This window comes from Salmo salar, chromosome ssa14, assembly GCF_905237065.1.
Source record: "Salmo salar chromosome ssa14, Ssal_v3.1, whole genome shotgun sequence".
NCBI classification, from domain to species: Eukaryota; Metazoa; Chordata; class Actinopteri; order Salmoniformes; family Salmonidae; genus Salmo; species Salmo salar.
The window spans coordinates 65,604,023-65,628,031 of record NC_059455.1 but is presented as its reverse complement, the minus strand read 5'-3'; the positions used below and the strand labels follow the sequence as shown (position 1 = coordinate 65,628,031).

Here is a 24,009-nt window from a genome sequence, read left to right as displayed (position 1 = left end):
CTAGTATGGATACCATATTCACTAGAAAATACTTCAGTGCATTGAAAATGTAGCCTGGTAAACACAGTTTGTGTGTTGCACATAATAAGCTATGGCATTATGACAAGGCAAAGGCTAAAGGCGATCAAGCTGCAGAAAATGTAACGTCAATCTTAAATATTGGGTTACTACAGTTCCAGAAAAAAGATGCAATATGGAATAAAATGAACGGTGGTGATGCCAAAGAACAATTTCCATCCTCGAAGGGACAAAACAGTTATATTATTCTCTATTTTACTCTACTGTAATAAAACCATTATTAGCCAATTGAGTGTCAGGGCAGGAAAGGCCAGATGTCAACACATAGATTCATTTCTCACTTTTGGTTTGTGGCGGAGATCCTGCATCTTCTCCAGGTCGACTTGCTTGAAAGACATATGCCACACTAACACTGGATCCCGTAAGGAGTGCGAAGACAACAACTAACTGAGAAGAAGAGATAGACGTCATCCTAAAGCTGTTCACACAACATCAGAATCAAGGAGTCAAGCCTAGACCATGAGGTAATCCACCTGATGAATTCAAACAAATCCAAAAATAATTTTCTACTAGTGCGAAAATACCAGTTATAGGTAGGTACTGTGACAACTTAGATTTTTGTATACTGGTCGATGTCAATTACATTCAAATATTCAAGCTGTGCATGATTTAGCTTACACTGTACAATGGAACCAATGGAATAGTCCCAAAAGTGCACATTTACAGCAAAATCAAGTGCACCTCAAATAGGCTAATAAGTATTTGACCTACAGCCTATATTTGACTCTGGTCTAACCATAGTACCATAATTTTGACAAATATTTTGTTACTAGTGTATGTACTGTATGTGTTGAGCTTGAAATATGATTCAACAATCATTGAAGAGAGGAACATAATATTTGTTTAGCTTGAAATACTCCTTTAAATTCATCACAACAAGTGGTTGTCTTTTGTTATTCCATAAACAGCCCACGGATTGATGCAGTTTGAAGAGGGGTTTGTTTTCGTAATGGAGAACAGAAAATCTGAATTTATGTATAATAACTTAATTATCATGGCAAAATATTTCCTACACAAATGTTGCTTTTTAAAAACTACCCCCATGTTCATTGTATTTTGAACAAGGTAGCGTTATATAAACAATCCTTGAAATAACTTAAATCCAAACAAGCCCTTTGTCTTTAATAATTTTTGTAATTTGATCCCTGAATAGACCACCATGTGGATTTATTTAGAATTATATTTTTTTTGTACAAGTTTGCTGGGCTATTGAAACAAATAATTTTATATGTGACATTTTCTGGGGGGATAAATAAATAAACATCTCAATAAGATGCTGATATTTAAGTAAATTAAGAGAAGACTTAAGTGAATGTGATTAATTATAGGCTAATCGATCTGAACAGAGGATTCCTGTCACTCATTTGCGTCAATATTGTTTTCAAGTTCATCTGAACTGCTGCAGTTGAACTGATACATCTAACACATAGGCCTGCCTATTCCGTTTCAGTTGAAACGTTCAAAATAATAGCTGGCATCATTTAAGATGAATGAAAAACAATTCGTCACAGAACATAATGGAGCCTTACAGTACATGACTGTTCAAAATATTAATCATTAGCCAATTAGCTTGTTTACTTGCCCGGGTAAACAAGTGCGTGTGCCACTATTTACAGACTGTAGCCTACCGACAATTAGGCGTAGCCTACCGACAATTAGGCTATTCATTAATTGTTTATTTTTCGTTGAAGACAATATATTAATGAATAGGATGAATAATTACATACGTTTACTAATAGCTCGCTTGCAAGATCTGTCAATACGATTCAAAGTACAATTTCTTCCCTACACCTATCAATATGTTGCAAGGACGCATTTTGTCAGGTTGTCCAAAAGAAATCCAAGAATTTCAATACTACATTTCAGATTACAACAATTATGCAACAACTTTACCGTACCAATTTTCCCAGTAACATGTTCCAAATAGCGTATCCTCCTCTTTAGCATTCCCCAAAAGAGTCCAAAAATTGTGGGCAAAGTCCACCTCTGACCGTTCTGAATCGATGACCAGGGCGCAGGGGTTCAGCGCTGTTGAGTTGTCTTGCTCAATTTGCTTTTTGCTGCAAACCAATGCGGATTCAGTAATGGTGACAGCTGCACTGTGGTACAATGGTGCTGCTGGCAGATGTTCTGTAAACCATAGTCAGCACTAAACTGTGGGTTCACTCGACTCGCGCAATGACAGAGGGAGAGGGAGAGAGAGGCGCTCAGAGAGAGAAGGGGGTGGGTTTTTATAAAAACAACTTTCTCTACTACAGTTTATGTTGAAATGACAGCTGTAAAATCATGTAGCTGCCAAATTTGAGAAAACACCACCCCAAGAACTTGCTTGGAAAAGGCCTTGGGAGCATAGATGAAATTGCCATGGGGATGGGTCCCCCCTCCAATATTCTGAAAAGGTCGACTGCCCCCCCACAAAATTATATATATCTCCTATATTATTTTTTTTGGGGGGGGGGGTTGGGAGCCCCCTGGAGGTCAGAACAACTCAGATAGTATATGGACATGTCATTAGCAATCTCAACGTGTATAGAATTGCGGGAAATTTGCTTTAACAGTTGACTTTGGGCACGAACAAAAGAAATGGGGTGTGCCTTTGGTGGTTCATCGACGTGTGATTTTGGTCATGTGTGCCACGACCAACATAGCTAGTTTGTTAACTAAGCTAGCCACTTGTAGCTAGCCAGTAACTCCTCCAGTATGTCTTGATGTAATTTCACAGGATTTGTTTTTGGACGGAAGCTGTAGAGATTGGTAAGAAATGCCACTTCTGTAGCCAAATATCTTATTCATTCATTTATTTAGATTTTTAAGCATTAAATGACCTGGTATGATGGTGCATTGATCAGGTATACAGTTTAAAGCGGTTATTTTTGCGTTTTTGTCAACCTTTAAAGTAACTGTGCAGTGTTTGCAGATTTCGATGAAATATGACCTATAATTAATTACAGCAGCTTTTCTGTGTTGGAATGGTGTGGGCGTACCCCAACAACAGAATGGTGTGAGCATATACCGGTCATACAAAATATTCCTGCGAGTAGAACGTTGATTGGCCAGATCATCCTCCTCTATAAGGAAGTGGCAAGCATTTTTTAAACAGTATGTTTGAGATACAAGTTTGAGGTGGGGTTTATGAAGTGTTTTTTCTCCTATTTATACTTTAGCCACAAATATGAGTATAGGATGAGTCAATAACATTACTTGGGTATGAGTTAACAGAATATTAATGTCTAAAAGTGAGATTTTCACTGGACAGTTACTTTAAACTGCAACATTTTCCCTCATCCTCTTGGCAACATGGGAAGAATAGCATGAGATGAGCTATAAAACAGCAGATTTTAATCCCTGCCCCAGAATTTACTTTAAAACTGCAAAATTGTCTCTCAGATTCATGACACAATGTGTAGAATAGCATTATTAAACTGCAAATGTTTCTTTCTGCCCCATTGCAAAATGTGTTGAAATGCAGGAAGTAAGCTGTTTTCATGATGGGGCTTTCACTTATCCTTTCACTTATACTGTGTTTTCAAAATACCCCTCCATATACCCCTCAAAATATCTACACCCTTGCATGGGAGGTGAGTGCACAGAGTGATTCAGATATGTCAGATATGGCATGTGTCCCCTTGTCGACCTCTACTTGTGGTGCTAGGGATTTGACTTGAAATTGACACCTTATTGAAATATGTTTTGAAAATGCATGGAAAAGCACTCCTCTTGCCCTTTGTAATTGCCTGTGTGATTTTGACAGGGTAACACATACTTTTTTAGGTATGAGGCCTCGATTTCATTTACTACAACAAATACTCCCCATTCTTTATAGTTTACCGATCATTCTGTTCTGTTTACTAAGTCAAAGGGGGATGTCACAATGCAAAGGGAACAGTTACTCAATGCTCCTCTCAAGGCTGTCCCAGAAGTATAGAGGGTTCAACCCGCCCACAGGGGCATCTTTCAGTGCATGCTGATATACAGTACAGTACACAATGTTATATTCAATTCATTTCGCAGGGGCTCTGACTCACAGAATTATAAAGGCGCCAATGTTACCAATACTCCGAAATCTGTATTTTTATTCTGGCAGTCAAGCTCTTTACAGGAGCCTCTCTGTCACTGCTTTACTGTTTTGAAACTAATCAGCACAACCTTTGCTTGAGGGCATCCACTTCCTAAAATGTACACTGATGTTATGAAATATTTATGAAACAATGTTTTTTTATTCAGCCGTTGGAGGCTTAGGGAGTCATGGGTAGCTGTTGAATGACACAGCATTAAGACTTAAAGCTTGTCCTGTCTAATTAAGCTATTAGGCCTCTGGAGCAGATTATCTGGCATGGCCATGGAACAATTTGATTGGGCCGTGAACCTCTGCTACCTGGAGCTATGCTTACCTCTCTGATCCTACAGGAAGTTGGATTGGATAGGGTTTCAACTTCCATGTCACCTGGGGACCAGATTAATTAAACATTTTCTTTCTCTCTCTTTCTTTCTCTCTCTCTCTCTCTCTCTCTCTCTCTCTCTCTCTCTCTCTCTGAAAAAGGGCTTCATTCAACTTCCTACACGGACTAAAATGACAGACTGTCTTGGATTGGACACAGTCTTGTTCCCCCTCAGGCTCTGGTTGGTTAACTTTACTATAAGGACACTTATTGGTTATGGTTTCTAACAACGTTATCTTGCAATTTTTGACCAGAGAATCCTGCATGTAAGAGCCCTGGAGTTTATTTTTTTCGAACTCCAGATACACACCACAAGTTGAAATGGTTAAAGAAAATTCATTAGACAAAGAAGAATATCAGGAATTTGTGAGTTTATCACTGCTCCACATGCAGTATTGCTTGAGACCCACCCTGTTTCAGTCTTTGTACAGTCAAAATTGTCATCCACTATGACAGACCTAAAAGGAAACATTGTTTCCACTCTAGATTAATTGAACATATTAAGAATTGCCCAGGAATAAAATTGACAGTAATATGGTTATAGGAAGTGAGGTCAAGAGTATACTCAAATAAGCTTGTGCTGACATTGGTTGAGAGCAATGTGAAAGAGCACACCAGTGCACTTTGGACAAAGTTTGTAAATATTTGCCCTACCACACACACACACACACACACACACACACACACACACACACACACACACACACACACACACACACACACACACACACACACACACCTGTAACAACGTAAAGATTACTTGTCAGCCTATGAGGCATTTCTCTGATCTTTATTAGCCAGTGTACCTTATTGATGCCATTGGGTTTCTTTCTGACAATGATGGTGTCTGTCAGCTAATCCCAGTTCAGCTAGGTCTATATGCCTCAATTAAAGTGAATGGAAAATATATGATTTTATTTGGTGCTTATCCATCTATTAATTTGAGGCATGTAGCTGGATCTACGCAAACATTGGATTCATAATGAGAGACTACTTCTGAGGTCTGAAAATGTTATGATTTCGAAGTGGACTGTCCCTTTAAAGACAGCATTGTATATTTGTGTATGTTACCCTTTTCTTGGAATATGTATTCCATGTAATGTTTACAGAAGACTAATCATATTAAAGGTAATCTCGGCAATCCAGAACCAAATCTTGCTTGACTGCTAGCTTCCCGCCGGCTTCTAGATTTGGGTCTGCGGGGAAAGGCTGAGATGTTTCGCCTAGTACAAGTGGCAGAACCACGGCGGACAAGTCGGTAGCAGACAAATCAACATCCCCTCCCTTCTTAAAGCCTCGGCCAAGTCTAAGAGCTAAATGAACCCCTCCTTTTTCCAAAATCCAAAAGATGCCAGCCAGGTGTAGGTGCACTCAAACAAAATAGTGATTTGTCCAAAGAAACAGTGACACAAAAACCAGAGCACCAGTAGAATTGTTCCTCATAATACTAATATCACATAGCCTATGGACAGATGTAACATTTGACTGTTTTACCTTATTCATGTTGTTTATTGCTCAGTGTGTAGTGGAGGGTTACATAGAATTTTGACAACACAGCCCGCTAATGTAAGACCATTGACCTACAGTTGAAAGTCGGAAGTGTACATACACTTAGGTTGGAGTCATTAAAACTCGTTTTTCAACCACTCCACAAATTTCTTGTTAACAAACTATAGTTTTGGCAAGTCGGTTAGGACATCTACTTTGTGCATGACATAAGTAATTTTTCCAACAATTGTTTACAGACAGATTATTTCACTTATATTTCACTGTATCACAATTCCAGTGGGTCAGAAGTTTACATACACTAAGTTGACTGTGCCTTTAAACAGCTTGGAAAATTCCTGAAAATTATGTCATGGCTTTAGAAGCTTCTGATAGGCTAATTGACATAATTTGAGGTGTACCTGTGGATGTATTTCAACGCCTACCTTCAAAATCAATGCCTCTTTGCTAGACATCATGGAAAAATCCAAAGTAATCAGCCAAGACCTCAGAAAAAAATTGTAGACCTCCACAAGTCTGGTTCATCCTTGGGAGCAATTTCCAAATGCCTGAAGGTACCACGTTCATCTGTACAAACAATAGTACGCAAGTATAAACACCATGGGATCACGCAACCGACATACCGCTCAGTAAGGAAGTGCGTTCTGTCTCCTAGAGATGAACGTATTTTGGTGCAAAAAGTGCAAGTCAATCCCAGAACAACAGCAAAGGATCTTGTGAAGATGCTGGAGGAAACAGGTACAAAAGTATCTATATCCACAGTTAAACTAGTCCTATATCAACATAACCTGAAATGCAAGGAAGAAGCCACTGCTCCAAAACTGCCATAAAAAAGCCAGACTACGGTTTGCAACTGCACATGGGTACAAAGATCATATTTTTTGGAGAAATGTCCTCTGGTCTGATGAAAGAAAAATAGAAGTATCAGTCTCATCAGTATCATATCAGTTTGTCTCTGTGGATGGTTTGTCCTCTGACAAATCAACTGTAAATTTCGTTGTTCCTCAAGGTTCTGTTTTGGGACCACTATAGTTTTCACTATATATTTTACCTCTTGGTGATGTCATTCGGAAACATAATGTTATCTTTCACTGCTATGCGGATGACACACAGCTGTACATTTTGATGAAACATGGTGAAGCCCCAAAATTGCCCTTCCTGGAAGCCTATGTTACAATATAAGGAAGTGGATGGCTGCAAATTTTCTACTTTTAAACTCGGACAAAACAGAGATGCTTGTTCTAGGTCCCAAGAAACAAAGAGATCTTCTGTTGAATCTGACAATTAATCTTGATGGTTGTACAGTCATCTCAAATAAAACTGTGAAGGACCTCAGCGTTACTCTGGACCCTGATCTCTCTTTTGACAAACATATTAAGACTGTCTCAAGGACAGCTTTTTTCCATCTACATAACATTGCAAATATCAGACATTTTTGGTGCAAAAATGTGGCAGAAAAATGTATCCATGCTTTTGTCACTTCTAGGTTAGCCTACTGCAATGCTCTACTTTCCAGCTACCCGGATAAAGCTCTAAATAAACCAGTTAGTGCTAAACACGGCTGCTAGAATCTTGACTAGAACCAAAATATTTGATCATATTACTCCAGTGCTAGCCTCTCTACACTGGCTTCCTGTTAAGGCAAGGGCTGATTTCAAGGTTTTACTGCTAACCGACAAAGCATTACATGGGCTTGCTCCTACCTTTCTTTCCGATTTGGTCCTGCCGTACATACCTACACGTACGCTATAGTCACAAGACGCAGGCCTCCTAACTGTCCGTAGAACTTCTAAGCAAACAGCTGGAGGCAGGGCTTTCTCCTATAGAACTCCATTTTTATGGAATGGTCTGCCTACCCATGTGAGAAACGCAGACTCGGTCTCAACCTTTGTCTTTATTGAAGACTCATCTCTTCAGTAGGTCCTATGATTGAGTGTAGTCTGTCCCAGGAGTGTGAAGGTGAACGGAAAGGCACTGGAGAGACGAACCGCCCTTGCTGTCTCTGCCTGACCGGTTCCCCTCTCTCCACTGGGATTCTCTGCCTCAAACCCTATTACAGGGGCTGAGTCACTGGCTTACTGGTGCTCTTCCATGCCGTCCCTAGGAGGGGTGCGTCACTTGGGGGGTTGAGTCACTGACGTGATTTTCCTGTCTGGGTTGGCGCCCCCCCTTGGGTTGTGCCGTGGCGGAGATCTTTGTGGGCTATACTCGGCCTTGTCTCAGGATGGTAAGTTGGTGGTTGAAGATATCCCTCTAGTGGTGTGGGGGCTGTGCTTTGGCAAAGTGAGTGGGGTTATATTCTGCCTGTTTGGCCCTGTCCGGGGGTATCGTCAGATGGGTCCACAGTGTCTCCTGACCCCTCCTGTCTCAGCCTCCAGTATTTATGCTGCAGTAGTTTGTGTCGGGGGGCTAGGGTCAGTCTGTTATATCTGGAGTAGTTCTCCTGTCTTATCCGGTGTCCTGTGTGAATTTAAGTATGCTCTCTCTATTTCTCTCTCTCTTCTCTCTTTATTTATTTCTTTCTCTCTTTCTTTCTTTCTTTCTTTCTTTCTTTCTTTCTTTCTTTCTTTCTTTCTTTCTTTCTTTCTTTCTTTCTTTCTTTCTTTCTTTCTTTCTTTCTTTCTTTCTTTCTTTCTTTCTTTCTCTCTCTCGGAGGACCTGAGCCCTAGGACCATCCCTCAGGACTACCTGGCCATGCTGCTGCTCCAGTTTCAACTGTTCTGCCTGCGGCTATGGAATCCTGACCTGTTCACTGGACGTGCTACCTGTCCCAGACCTGCTGTTTTCAACTCTCTAGAGACAGCAGGAGCGGTAGAGATAGTCTGAATGATTGGCTATAAAAAGCCAACTGACATTTACTCCTAAGGTGCTGACCTGTTGCACCCTCGACATCCACTGTGATTATTATTATTTGATCCTGCTGGCCATCTATGAACATTTGAACATCTTGGCCATGTTCTGTTATAATCTCCACCCGGCACAGCCAAAAGAGGACTGGCCACCCCTCATAGCCTGGTTCCGCTTTAGGTTTCTTCCTCGGTTCTGGCCTTTCTAGGGAGTTTTTCCTAGCTACTGTGCTTCTACACCTGCATTGCTTGCTGTTTGGGATTTTAGGCTGGGTTTCTGTACAGCACTTTGAGATATCAGCTGATGTAAGAAGGGCTTTATAAATACATTTGATTTGATTTGATTTAGAACTGTTTGGCCATAATGACCATCATTATGTTTGGAGGGAAAAGGGGGAGGCTTGCAAGCCGAAGAACACCATCCCAACCGTGAAGAACGGGGGTGGCAGCATCATGTTGTGGGGGTGCTTTGCTGCAGGAGGGACTGCTGCACTTCACAAAATAGATGGCATCATGAGGCAGGAAAATTATGTGGCTATATTGAAGCAAAATCTCAAGACATCAGTCAGGAAGTTAAAGCTTGGTCGCAAATGGGTCTTCCAAATGGACAATGACCCCAAGCATACTTCCAAAGTTGTGGAAAAATGGCTTAAGGACAACAAAGTCAAGGTATTGGAGTGGTAATCACAAAGCTCTGACCTCAATTCCATAGAAAATATGTGGGCAGAACTGAAAAAGTGTGTGCGAGCAAGGAGGCCTACAAACCTGACTCAGTTACACCTGCTCTGTCAGGAGGAATGGGCCAAAATTCACCCAACTTATTGTGGGAAGCATGTGGAAGGCTACCTGAAACGTTTGACCCAAGTTAAACAATTTAAAGGCAATGCTACCAAATTCTAATTGAGTGTATGTAAATTTCTGACCCACTGGGAATGTGATAAAAGAAATAAAAGCTGAAATAAATCATTCTCTCTACTATTATTCTGACATTTCACATTCTTAAAATAAGTTGTGGTCCTAACTGACCCAAGACAGGGAATTTTTACCAGGATGAAATGTCAGGAATTGTGAAAAACTGAGTTTAAATGTATTTGGCGAAGGTGTATGTAAACTTCCTCCTTCAACTGTAGTTCAAACAATGTAATGTAACTAAAAAAACATATTTGAACTTCTTGTACCGCATGCTGAGAGGCTGGTTGAGGGGTATTATTAATTTATAGTATTTTGAAAGCCATAGTTCACAAGTTTGAGAATTGTGAGCGTTGGCAGTTTGCTCCTTGAAAGGCTGACAGGTTTGAGGCTGTCTCTATGCTCTGCAAAATAAGCAGCTTCAAAAGACATGTCTCAGCATGGAATTAGTATTGTTCTTCGGGTGATTCCATATGAGATTGGCCCAAAGATTTTGACTTTGTTTTGGATCTTCAAGAAATCCATAGAAAGGTCATTTTGGGGAAGGATGTTTGGCATACCTTTGAAATCTGTATCCCAAATAATTACTGAAGTTGGGAAATTTGTGACATTTTGGCCTTACCCAGTCCTTCTTTTAGACTACAACGATGAAGGCCAAAATGTCACAAATTTCCCAAATTGAATCAATTCTTTCTCAGTAATCATTGTGGATACAGACTTCAAAGGTATGCCAAACATGCTTCCCCCAAATTACCTTTCTATGGATTGGTAATGGGTAAAAGCACAAGAACTACTGTACGTAGGTTTGTCCTCTAATGCACTGCCCTTCAAAACTACCACATCCATGATGCCATGGGATATGTTTGCGCTTTTGTGCTTTGTGATGTACAAGGTACATAGAAGAGGGGTCCCCTAACCACATATCTAAAATCAGATAACCCTACTGCCAGTTCTAATCTTCTAATCTTAACCATTTGTGGGATTAAAAAAATATGTTATACTGTATCAGTTTTTAGGAACTTGAATGTCATTGGAGGAACATTCCTCCTCTATTTAAATTGAATAAAAAATGTATACATACGCTCTAACCACTTGGCTACCATATTTAGTGATGAGACATATTTATTCAGTATAGATTAATCTAAAATGATGGGATATATGGGAAAATATTAATCTATACTGAATAAATAGCATGTCTTGTCACTAAATATGGTAGCCTAGTGGTTAGAGCGTTGGGCCAATAACTGAAAGGTTGCTGGATTGAGTCCCTGAGCTGACAAGGTAAAAAATCTGTCGTTCTGCCCCTGAGCAAGGCAGTTAACCTTCTGTTCCCTGGGCGCCGAAGACGTGGATGTCGATAAAGGCAGCCCCCCGCACCTCTCTAATTCAAAGGGGTTGGGTTAAATGCAGATAACACATTTTAGTTGTACAACTGACTAGGTATTCAACCTTTCCTTATATACAGTATCTGGATAAAAACACTGTTTTGCAATACAGTATCTGGATAAAAACACTGTTTTGCAATACAGTATCTGTATTTAAGGAAACAGCACACCCTATTTTCTGTCCTCCTCTAGGTTCCTATTCAGTATTTAAAAATGGTACATGTGTTACGTTCGTTGATGGAATTGGACCAAGGTGCAGCGTGGTAGGCGCACATCTTTCTTTTATTGATGACACCGAAGAAAAAAACACAAATACAAAACGCAACGCACAGTTCTGTAGGGCTGGAAAGCAACAGTACAAAACAAGATCCCACAAACTAACGGTGGAAAAAAGGCTGCCTAAGTAGGATCCCCAATCAGAGACAACGATAGACAGCTGCCTCTGATTGGGAACCATACCCGGCCAAACAAAGAAATAGAAAAACTAGAATGCCCACCCAAATCACACCCTGACCTAACCAAATAGAGAAATAAAAAGTTTCTCTAAGGTCAGGGCGTGACAACATGGCTTTATAATTTACACATTCCTGAATTCCCAATTAGTTTGTTTAGCCAAAGAGGTTGAAACCTCCCTGGTTTAACTGTTCATTTAAATAGCTGATGATGAGTTCGCATCAGTACGTTAACATTTAATGGTAGTTAGCAAGCAAACACAATCTGATACATACACCATACTGTATATACAAAAGTATGTGGACACCTTTTCAAATGAGTGGATTCGGCTATTTCAGCCAAACCCGTTGCTGACAGGTGTATAAAATTGAGCACACGGCCATGCAATCTCCATAGACAAACATTGGCAGTAGAATGGCCTTAACTTCCAAAGTGATGCTCAGTAACTTTCAAAGTGGCACCGTAATAGGATGCCACCTTTCCAACAAGTCAGTTCGTCAATATTTTGCCCTGCTAGAGCTGCCCTGGTCAACTGTAAATGCTATTATTTTGAAGTGGAAACGTCTAGAAGCAACAACAGCTCAGCCATAAAGTGATAGGCCACACAAGCTCACAGAATGGGACCACCGAGTGCTGAAGCGTGTAGCACGTAAAAATTGTCTGTCCTCGGTTGCAACGCTCACTACCGAGTTCCAAACTGCTTCTGGAAGCAATGTCAGCACAATAACTGTTTTTTCGGGAGCTTAATGAAATGGGTTTCCATGGCCGAGCAGCCACACACAAGCCTAAGATCAACCATAGGCAATGCCAAGCGTCGGCTGGAGTGGTGTAAAGCTCGCCGCCATCTTGAGCAGTGGAAACACGTTCGCTGGAGCAATGAAATACGCTTCACCATCTGGCAGTCCGATGGACGAATCTGGGTTTGGCGGATGCCAGGAGAACGCTACCTGACCGAATGCATAATGTCAACTTTAAAGTTTGGTGGAGGAGGAATAATGGTCTGGGGCTGTTTTTCATGGTTCGGACTAGGCCCCTTAGTTCCAGTAAAGGGAAATCTTAATGCTACAGCATACAATGACATTCTAGACGATTCTGTGCTTCCAACTTTGTGACAACAGTTTGGGGTAGGCCTTTTCCTGTTTCAGCATGTCAATGCCCCCGTGCACAAAGTGAGGTCCATACAGAAATGGTTTGTCGAGATTGGTGTCGAAGAACTTAACTGGCCTGCTCAGAGCCCTGACCTCAACCCCATCGAACACCTTTGGGATGAATTGGAACGCCTACTGCGAGCCAGGCCTAATCGCCCAACATCAGTGCCCAACCTCACTAATGCTCTTGTGGCCGAATGGAAGCAAGTTCCAGCAGCAATGTTCCAACAGCTAGTGGAAAGCCTTCCCAGAAGAGTATGTGTCCACATACTTTTGGTCATGTAGTGTATGTCTTGAATTTTCCCTTCTGTTCTACTGCTTTCGGCACCCGTATGTTTTCATCTGTCCATTTTTCTATAGTTATTAAACTTATCGGTGGGACATTTTGCAAGTTTCTGGTCAAACTACCCACCATTGTTGTTTTGAAAGGTAACTTGACTTCTGAATTTTTTACATTATCGAGGGGAGAATGAACAGATAACCATTCAGATCTCTTGCAGTAGCAATTTAAATCTTTCCCATCCGATCGATGATTGAATGATCTGACATGCGCGTTCAAAAGATTTGTGAATTGGAAGCATATTTTTGGGAGAGAATCATTTTTGCTAGATACTGGGGTAAGGTGCTGCTTACTAATACAAGACTTAAAGAGGCAATCAGCAGTTGAAACAATAACAAAGCGTGATCCCTGCCACTGTTTCAGTAAAAGGCTAAGGGATGGGGCTAGAGAAATGTAGCCACTCTCAAATGTATAGACTTAGCTATGGATGCAAGGACTGACGATCCATGATATAAAAGTATAAATGTAACCATAGTTTGAGGCAATACAGCGTTTGTTTACATTTACTTTATGTACAAACATTGGAGTAAAAAAAAGCGTATATTTGGGGTTCTGATGGGGTGCCAGTTGAACTAAGCTCATGAGGCATTTATAAGTTATATTCTTCATGAATCAATCAGAACATACAGTTGAAGTCGGAAGTTTACATACACTTAGGTTGGAGTCATTAAAACTCGTTTTTCAACCACTCCACAAATTTCTTGTTAACAAACTATAGTTTTGGCAAGTTGGTTAGGACATCTACTTTGTGCATGACACAAGTAATTTTTCCAACAATCGTTTACAGACATATTATTTTACTTATAATTCACTGTATCACAATTCCAGTGGGTCATAAGTTGACTGTGCCTTTAAACAGCTTGGAAAATTCCCGAAAATTATGTCATGGCTTTAGAACCTTCTGATAGGCTAATTGACATAATTCGAGTCAATTGGAGGTGTACATGTGGAAGTATTCCAAGGCCTACCTTCAAACTCAGTGCCTCTTTGCTTGACATCATGGGAAAATCAAAAGGAAAATCAGCCAAGACCTCAGAAAAAAATTGTAGATCTCCACAAGTCTGGTTCATCCTTGGGAGCAATTTCCAAACGTCTGAAGGTACCACGTTCATCTGTTCAAACAATAGTATGCAAGTATAAACACCATGGGATCACGCAGCCGCCATACCACTCAGGAAGGAGACACATGCTGTCTCCTAGAGATGAACGTACTTTGGTGCAAAAAGTGCAGATCAATCCCAGAACAACAGCAAAGGACCTTGTGAAGATGCTGGAGGAAACCAGTACAAAAGTATCCATATCCACAGTAAAACAAGTCCTACATCGATATAACCTGAAAGGCCGCTCATCAAGAAGCCACTGCTCAAAAACCGCCATAAAAAAGCCAGACTACGATTTGCAACTGCACATGGGGACAAAGATCGTACTTTTTGGAGAAATGTCGTCTGGTCTGATGAAAGAAAAATAGAACTGTTTGCCCATAATGCCGATCGTTATGTTTGGAGGAAAAGGGTGAGGCTTGCAAGCCGAAGAACACCATCCCAACCGTGAAGCATGGGGGTGGCAGCATCATATTGTGGGGGTGCTTTGCTGCGGGAGGGACTGCTGCACTTCACAAAATAGATGGCATCATGAGGGAGGAAAACTGTGGATATATTGAAGCAACATCTCAAGACACCAGTCAGGAAGTTAAAGCTTGGTCGCAAATGGGTCTTCCAAATGGACAATGACCTCAAGCATACTTCCAGAGTTGTGGCAAAATGGCTTAAGGACAACAAAGTCAAGGTATTGAAGTGGCCATCACAAAGACCTGACCTCAATCCCATAGAAAATTTGTGGGCAGAACTGAAAAAGTGTGTGCGAGCAAGGAGGCCTACAAACCTGACTCAGTTACACCAGCTCTGTCAGGAGGAATGGGCCAAAATTCACCCAACTTATTGTGGGAAGCTTGTGGAAGGCTACCCGAAATGTTTGACCCAAGTTAAGCAATTTAAAGGCAATACTACCAAATACTAATTGAGTGTATGTAAACTTCTGACCCACTGGGAATGTGATGAAAGAAATAAAAGCTGAAATAAATAATTTTCTGTACTATTATTCTGACATTTCACATTCTTAAAATAAAGTGGTGATCCTAACTGACCTAGGATGAAATGTCAGGAATTGTGAAAAACTGAGTTTAAATGTATTTGGCTAAGGTGTATGTAAACTTCTGACTTCAACTGTATCATCAATTTTTAAGTAAAAAAATGTAGCAACTGCAAATTGCCGTTTTAAACAAATTTGCACTTTGGTGCTCTAGCGTCGACAGCTTGATAAAAAATAGGTATTTTTCCAAATATTTTACCAAGTCTAAATCTGACATTGATTTGAATTTACAGAAAAATACAGTATGATCTACTACCATCTGCATTGGGACTCTTGAACTCCTCATGCTGAAACATAATGTCGCTGCTGGTGAATAGTGGTACTGTCATAATTTCTACTTCTGTGTAACCTACAGTCATATGCTCTTTGTTACAGCACTGTTGCTGTACGACTACAAATATAAGTCTGGCTGGATCATGACTGCTTGTTATTTAACTTGTCCATTGTTAGAAACAAATTTAGATGTCCTCAATAATCATGATCAACAAAATGGTTGTTGTTTGGTAGTCACTGTTAGTCAGTCTATGGCAATGTTCTCTATAATACATGTCCATTTGAGTCATTTAGCAGACACTCTTATGCAGAGAAACTTACATTAGTGCGTGCATACGTTTTTATACTGGTCCCCCGTGGGAATCAAACCCACAACCCTGGCATTGCAAGTACCATGCTCTACCAAGTGAACCACATGGGGCTAATACAAAAAGCATTGTAACAGTGGTCACCGACCCTGGTACTGTTAACACTTTTGCTCAAGCCCTGCACTGCAACACTACATCCAGCTGACTAACCCTTGTCTCTTGAAAAGTGTGTCATTCCTTCAACCATCTGTCAACTGACTTTAAATGGCAATGGTTAAAAAAAGGACTGTGAAATGACGCTGTGTGCCTGCCATTGCTATCATGTAGGCCTATAGCAAGGGTGGACTCTGTTACACATGATACAAAGCAAGGACACATTTAAACTACATTTGTGGTTCAAATGTATTACATGTGCTGATAAACAGTAAGTCATGTGGTAATACTATCATGTTGACTGTACTGTCATCTTGAAATTCTCTAAACTTAGCTTATCTTCTATATTTTTGTCACTGTTCAGTGCAGGCTTTTATGGTCATCTTGACATGCGGAGACATGTCTTGAAGGACATTAGTCCACATACAGCATAGTACATACTTTACAGCTTACTGCACTTATATAACAGTGGCCTTATGTGACTCTCACACTACCTTTTCTGGAAATCCGGAGGCATCTATCTTTGAACAGAGCCTAACTGTTAGTATTAGTAGTATAATATCCAGGAACATTCTGTTATTTTATTTGGGGACATATGGGAAAGAGCTTTGCGTTACATGTGGGTTTTATTGAATTGAGCCCTAAGTCTACAGATGTAGGAGCTTAATTTGTGCTAGTTTGCTACAGCAGGAAAATAATCCTGCAGCAACAAGAAATGTGAATCATTATATGGATTATAATTCATGGACAGGTTTTTGTAGGGGTTGATGCATTTTTCGTTAGGACAAATCAAGTCTGAAATTTTAAAGTGGAAATCGTAAACCTTAGAAGCTTTTTTAAACCTTGAATAGCCTACAAGTTTGCATTTCCTGCTGAGGCAACAGAATAGTGATCAAATGAAGATCGTATATCTGTATGTAAGATAAGGCCTATATAAAGTTATTGAGCTGTATGTTTTCTAAATACCAGAGGCAGTGTGTCATCCATATCAGACTTTATCAGCCTATTGATCATGACTCACCTCTATACAGTGGGGTGCCAGGACAACAACCTCTCCCTCAATGTGAGCAAAACAAAGGAGCTGATTGTGTTCTATAGGAAAGGAGGGCCGAACAGGCCCCCATTAACATCGACGGGGCTGAAGTGGAGCTGATTGAGAGTTTCAAGTTCCTTGGTGTCCACATCACCAACAAACTATCATGGTCCAAACACACCAAGACAGTTGTGAAGAGGGCACGACAACACCTTTTCCCCTTCAGGAGACTGAAAATATTTGGTATGGGTCCCCAGATCCTCAAAAAGTTCTACAGCTGCACCATCAAGCGCAGGCCTGGGCAATTCCAGTCCTTGGGGGCCTGATTGGTGTCAGCCTTTTCCCCCATCCCTAGCAAACACACCTGATTTAAACTAATTGCATTTTTAACTGAAGATCATGATTAGTTGATTATTGGAGTCAGGTGTGTTAGCTGGGGCTGGGGAAAAAGTGTGACACCAATCAGGCCCCCGAGGATTGGAGTTGCCCACGCCTGATCAAGAGCGTCCTGACCGGTTGCATCACCGCCTGGTATGGCAACTGCTCGGCATCTGACCGTAAGGCGCTACAGAGGGTAGTGCGTACGACCCAGTACATCACTGGGGCCAAGCTTCCTGACATCCAGGACCTATATACTAGGAGGTGTCAGAGGAAGGCTCAAAAAATTGTCAAAGACTCCAGTCACCCAAGTCATAGACTGATCTCTCTGCTACCGCACGGCAAGCGGTACCGGAGCACCAAGTCTAAGAGCAAAAAGGCTCCTTAACAGCTTCTACCCCCAAGCCATAAGACTGCTGAACAATTAATCAAATGGCCACCCGGGCAATTAATCAAATTATAACCCCCCCTTTGTTTTTACACTATTGTTACTCACTGTTTATTATCTATGCATAGTCACTTTACAGATTAACCTGTACCCACGCACATTGACTCGGTACCTTAGTATATAGCCTCGTTATTGAGATGTAATTATATTGTGTTACTTTTTGATTTTATTTTTTTTTTTTTACTTTAGTTAATTTAGTAAATATTTTCTTAACTCTATTTCATGAACTGCATTGTTGGTTAAGGGCTAGTAAGTAAGCCTGTTGTATTCGGCGCATGTGACAAATAACATTTGATTTGATTTGAAGTATGTCTCTACCTTTAAGCAATGTGAGAGGAAAGAGACATTGCTATTGCATATTGCTCTCTGGCCAGGTAACCAGGCAAAGGAACCACAGAATAGAGGTCATTAATGTTATACTACGGATTATGGTGCACTCAGTGTTGGTGTGTGGTCAATGATCATCTTGGTTTGTCATTGAATTATACAATAAACTTTCTCTTGGATATAGTTCACATAATCTAGGACAGTGATAGTAAACTATACAGCAGGATGACTGTATCATATTGTTTTAAAAAGTGTTGAACAGGTTCATTGACCTCAATGACACCCAGCAAACACATGGACACTTTTGTTTCTAGAAACAAGTATGTTTGATCCTATTATGTTCTATTTGCTACTGCTCTTAAATTTCCTGTAGCTTCTTTGTTTTCAAATGACCAATGGTATTATATATGCCTGTTATATAATTGGGTAAATACGTTGAATATTGCATTTGTAGAACCAAATACCTCATGCTGTCAACAGCTAGGAATGTTCTTGATTTATCTCACAGAATTCCATTATCACTAGGCCATTATCAGCAGTTTGTTTGTCTATATGTCATTGTGGATGTTGTTGTTGTTGATGTTGTTGAACCTTCCCGCTGTCCACGTCTTTCATCCATTGACCATGACAGAGAATGTGTGTGTATGTGTGTGTTTATGTGTGCGTATGTATAACAGAGAATGTCCAGTCATTCCACTCCATCTTGCCTGACCACAGTGACCAGTGGAAAACTCCACTGTGTCTGTCCCTACCTCCATTAGAGCATTAGTGATCCCAATGCCTTTCTCAGCTCTTATCTCCTACCCTGGGATAGCCTGGCAACAAGGCATCCCTCAACTCCTCCCTCTCCCTCCCAGCCAGCCTAGACTGTTTACTCTTTCTGGGGGTTAACATTTAACATTTACACCGGAGCACCATAGCTGACTGCAGCATCAGAAATAGTAGACAGCAACTTCCCAAGTTACTTGGCACTTTGGCTGGCAAACCTTTGAAGTGAATTGAATTGTATTATGGGACCTCGGACAGCTGGTAAGGGCTACTTTTATTATGTGAGGCAAATATGTAAAATGTGTTGACTTTAGGTATACTGAAATTGTTTTAGGTTTACTTGCTATGGATAATATATTATTGAGTCTCTTGTTAAATCATAAACATTGGTGTTGAGTTCACCTTTATGAGTGTTGTGAATACAATGGTATCACAAGTAAATGTGGAACTGTTTTCACTTGTACTTGGGCTCTTACTAAGTATTTTTAAATGATCACATTTATTTGTTATTTTGGAGAGATTGAAAACAGTTTTATTGATGACAAATGATAGATCAGTCCAATTATATTCAACTATAAATTAGAAGAGATACAGAACATAGATGAAAGCATTATTGCATTGAGTTTGACTGGGGGTGAATTCTACCTTTATTTGATGTGCCATCATAATGGTATGCTGGTGATTGTTATGTAGCTAAGTGCAGTATCCATAGCTACATGGATAGGCTGGTACATAAATATTAGCTTGTCAGGAAGTGTTATTTTGATACCAATCAGGTCAGGGAGTGTTGATACAGCACATTGTGTGGCTATATTTGGTTAACAGCAGACGCTGAGTTCTTTCAAAACACTCAGATATGAAATGGGAGGCAAGGGGCTATGTGGTGTGTGTTTGATGTGTTCTACTGTAGATACTACAGCACAGAAACCGTTCTGAATGTGTGTGTGAAATTTCAGAATGAATAACATGTCTTCCTTTTGTTATTAGTGCTTTTTCCTCTCAGTACACTTTGTCAATCACTCTCAATTATACAACATGTCTATGTTCTCTCCGTGCGATGTCTCTATATATTCTTCTTCTCCTATCAGTCACTCCATCCAAGGAAAGAAAGATGGTGTCTGGGGTGCGTGATAACAGTCTTAGTAGTGGCAACAGTGGGTATTATAACAGAGGCCCCACGCTTACCCCTACCTCACCTGTGCTGTCAAACCCCAAATCAGGTATGAGTCTCTTTGGTCTTCATCTAAAGCTGTATCACGTCCTCTCTACTGTACAGATTCAATATAAACACCACTGTTCATGATTACACTGAGAACCTGCTAATTATGTGTTTGCTCCATTGACAGTGCTGAAGAGACAAGTGAGTCCAGAGGAGCTGCAGAGACCAGGAGGCCCATACATAAAGAGGACGTTTACAGTTCGTTACCACAGTGTTATCTCTTATGCAAAAAGCATGAAACTCAACCAAATATCATTCAAATCCATAACATTTTTCATGAGTACATTATATTTGTGATTTTACTGACTATTTTCTTTTTAAGTAATGTGATCAATCTATCTCCAGATTGTGGGTGATGCGGTTGGATGGGGATTTGTGGTCAGGGGGAGTAGGCCATGTCACATCCAGGCAGTGGACCCCAGTGGGCCTGCAGCAGCAGTAGGAGTGAAGGTGAGTACCATGGCATTGTGGGACATGTAGTGTAAAGAGCAGCTACAATGCCTCCAGGTTGATAGCTTTGTCAAATCAATATTGTTAGATGGGCACGCAATCAACGTCTTCCTCTGCTGTATGCAACTCTCATAAATTATCTTCAGTACGTACAATATTTGACCAAAGTCTGTTTTCCAGGTGCGCCAGTTTGTGGTCTCTGTCAATGGTCTGAACGTCCTGTCTCTGGACTACAAGATGGTCAGGAACCTCATCCTAACTGGAAAACGAACCGTGGTCATGGAGATTATGGAGGAGTCTGATTGTTGAAGATGAGGTTGTATTGTATTCGGTTACAGTCAACTTAAGGCCTCAGTCACCCATTGGCTCTTGGAGGCGGAAAGCTTAGAGTAAAAATGTGGACTGTATTGGCCCAAATAAATCCATAGAAACCTTATGACCTTGATATGGAGCCAAATGGACTTAGCTACATCATCGACCTGAGACGAGGGTCACAGAAACAGCGACCCCACAGAAACCTGATGAGCCCCACTGTGAAGACGTGTGTTTACATCATCAGTCCGAGACTGACCAGTGTTCCGTGGTTAACATGGTTCCAGCTTGTGCTTTTGTTCTCTTGAGGCGGTTTAGACTTTTGACCTGTGCGCCTACTCATTGCCATCCCTCTGCTGTTTGCTTTTCCATCCACTCCCTCCTATGCTCCAATGGAGGGTTCCTTCCTAGAAAGACAAGTATTTAGGGTGTTGTTGATAAGTGAGGTGGCACATATTGTAAACAACTCCATGCTTTCTGACATGGCAGAGGTGTTTTAAATATAAGTTGTTTTGTTGAATTAGCTTGGCATTTTGCTTTGAATATGTTTGGCATTGAATTCTTAAGTTTGGTAGCAGGAGCAATTTCAACATTGTATTTATATTGGCCTGAAAATAGCACAATACTGACAAAGTGCAGACCACATACTGTCTAGCAGCATAAAAAGGCTTGGATGTCATCTTGGTTTCTCAAATCAAATTAAAACAAATCTGATTTCATTGCAATGTTTTTGGAAACCCACAATACTGACAAAAGTTCAAATCATCAATCAGTAGTAGCCTATCAATATGTTAATCCTTTTTTATTTTTGAAACAACAAATGAATGTATTATGTCAAAGTGAAATAGATAGGTTATAGCAGTGATATTGTGAATTTTGTAGAATACTTCAAGTGTAATGCATGATCACATGGTCCAACATAAGGTATGAAGGACCAAAAGCACTAAAGGATGTGTACTTGTAAATAGCCATATACTGTATGTAGCCTGACCCTATACATTTGCTATGATCAACTGATCTTTAGAGGGTATTAGTGCAGCCAGGCCAGCAAGGAGTATCTACATTTGTGTTAGTGTTTGATCAGTGTGTAAATATTTCAATTAGCAAATGAATGAATAAAATAAAGTAAATCAATTCAAAATATTACCAAATGTGTTTTTCAATGTATCAGTGTTTATGATATGATTCATCACTTGCAAATAATACATTTTATAATCTTTAAAAAAAAAGGAATCACATCAAATGAAGCAAATTATTTTAGCAACATCAAGATTATGGCTAGAATTTTTACTCTGCTTCAATCTAATGGCAATAAAGTAACAGCATGTATTGAACCATGACAGGTACTTTAAACTGCAATAAAAGAAGAAATTACCTTGAAGATCATGATCGACAGGATCACATTGGCATTCATAGATTAAGTGGACATAATATCTGGTCAAGGAGAGCATGCTATAATGTCGTAGATGGCATAATGAACTACAGAATAAGGAACAACATTCAACAATGTAAGCAGTGCCATAGATTATATATGGCTCTGACCAGCAGGTGGCAGTATGTACCACATATACAACTCATATTCGCAAATTGGATCTCATTGAATGAATATCCAAATCTCTTTTACAGGCTTTTTGAGTACTTTAATATGTTTTTTGTTTTGTCATCATGTTTGTTTGATGTCACATTTGCCACAATAATATTACAATCAATCGATCACATTTATTTATAAAGCCCTTTTTACAACAGCTTATGTCACAAAATGCTTATACAGAAACCCAGGCTAAAACCCCAAAGAACAAGCAATGCAGATGTAGAAGCAAGGTGGCTAGAAAAAACTCTGTAGAAAAGCCGTAACCTAGGAAGAAACCTAGAGGGGAACCAGCATCTGAGGGGTGGCCAGTCCTCTTCTGACTGTGCCCAGTGGAGATTATAAGAGTACATGGCCAATAACAAACTGCAAGCTTTTTCCCTGCATTATATATTTTTTCCTGCATTATTATTAGGGCTGCTATCACTACAGAGTAATAGAGGGATACAAACATATCCAGCTTCTAGCCAGTTAGTGTAGGAAATGTAGGTTAAGATAACTCTCTTGAGGGCATTACAGGGGTTAAGGGTTTAAGTGCAGTAGCATGGAATGCTCTTTAGATGGGTCAGGGCAAGTGTCAAGGGCAGAAATTGTGAGCTATTTCAAACTCCATCTAGTGGGGGCTCAGCATTATAAATGCACAATAGATTTTGAAAAGATTATTCTTTATCACCTCTGTCATGACCATTACCTTGCTGTCATGGCTATGCCTTAAACATGGCGTTCCTAGCTACCCCTCTGTGCTTATAGAGAAACATTTGACATTGGGCCAACTGGGAAAGGTGCGTAGCCTAAGACTGCATGGGGTTACCCATGCTAACTGTACTTCATTCAGTCACAGCCATCCTTTAGTCAATGACGTGTTAACTGTCCATTGATAAATGAGCAGTAGTTTGATGTGAGATGGTCTAATCAAAACAGCTATCCTGAAGTTACTCAAATAAGTTTTAAAAAACTATATTTTTCAACAGCAAGGGTAGAGCCTGTGTGTTTGGAACCATTTCATAAAAAATGTATTGTGTGAAATATTAAACTTGATTGGATATTCATAAAAAATGTTTAGGCTGCACTGGAGTGCCATCCTACTCATAACACCAATGTGGCAAATTCGGGGGTAACCTGCCAGGGACTCTGACCATCAGTTCAACACCTTAACCATTATTCCAAGAGGTCCAAACCTCTTGAAGCAGTTGCTAGGTTGTACTAAGGTTGCTGCTATATGTTCAAAGGTAATAGTATCTTAACTTGGGTGCGTGCTCTATGGATCCTTGGGACGCCCCTACCCCATTGAAGTTGACATTTAAAAAGGTTAAGGTAAGGGTTAAGGTTAGGGCTAGGTAAGGGTTATGGTTAAGGTTAGGGCAGGGGTTAAGGTTAGGGTTTTCAGGTAGGGATGTCCCAAGGATCCTGGATTCCACTGGGCTTACTTCCACGGGCATTAACACATTTGATGTGGTCAAGAAAGGTATTTTTTAACAAAGTCACTTTCCAGAAATTATT

The 24,009-nt window shown here is 40.3% G+C and overlaps 2 protein-coding genes across 4 annotated transcripts in view; one reads left to right on the top strand and one right to left on the bottom strand.

The window, feature by feature from the left end:
- The window catches only part of LOC100380685 (ectonucleotide pyrophosphatase/phosphodiesterase family member 2), a 35,211-nt gene extending 32,929 nt beyond the window's left edge, over window positions 1-2,282 (bottom strand). For both annotated transcript variants that reach the window (XM_014141679.2, XM_014141680.2), the window contains exons 1-2: window positions 1,977-2,282; window positions 360-465 (exon numbers count right to left, since the gene is read on the bottom strand). In XM_014141679.2, the coding sequence (XP_013997154.1) occupies window positions 360-465; window positions 1,977-1,994 (124 nt within the window). In that variant the 5' untranslated portion in view covers window positions 1,995-2,282. The remainder of the gene's footprint in view (window positions 1-359; window positions 466-1,976) is intronic.
- Window positions 2,283-2,558: 276 nt separating this feature from the next.
- LOC106569928 (DEP domain-containing mTOR-interacting protein) lies at window positions 2,559-22,067 on the top strand. 2 transcript variants are annotated; one of them, XM_014141683.2, is made up of 6 exons: window positions 2,559-2,832; window positions 4,619-4,698; window positions 20,029-20,160; window positions 20,287-20,357; window positions 20,505-20,609; window positions 20,790-22,067. In XM_014141683.2, the coding sequence occupies exons 3-6, from the start codon at window positions 20,052-20,054 to the stop codon at window positions 20,916-20,918; spliced, it is 414 nt and encodes a 137-aa protein (XP_013997158.1). In that variant the 5' UTR covers window positions 2,559-2,832; window positions 4,619-4,698; window positions 20,029-20,051; the 3' UTR covers window positions 20,919-22,067. The 2 variants fall into 2 exon arrangements, with proteins under 2 accessions (XP_013997158.1, XP_013997156.1); XM_014141681.2 differs by lacking the exons at window positions 2,559-2,832; window positions 4,619-4,698 and adding an exon at window positions 18,873-19,201.
- The last annotated feature ends 1,942 nt before the right edge of the window (window positions 22,068-24,009 follow it).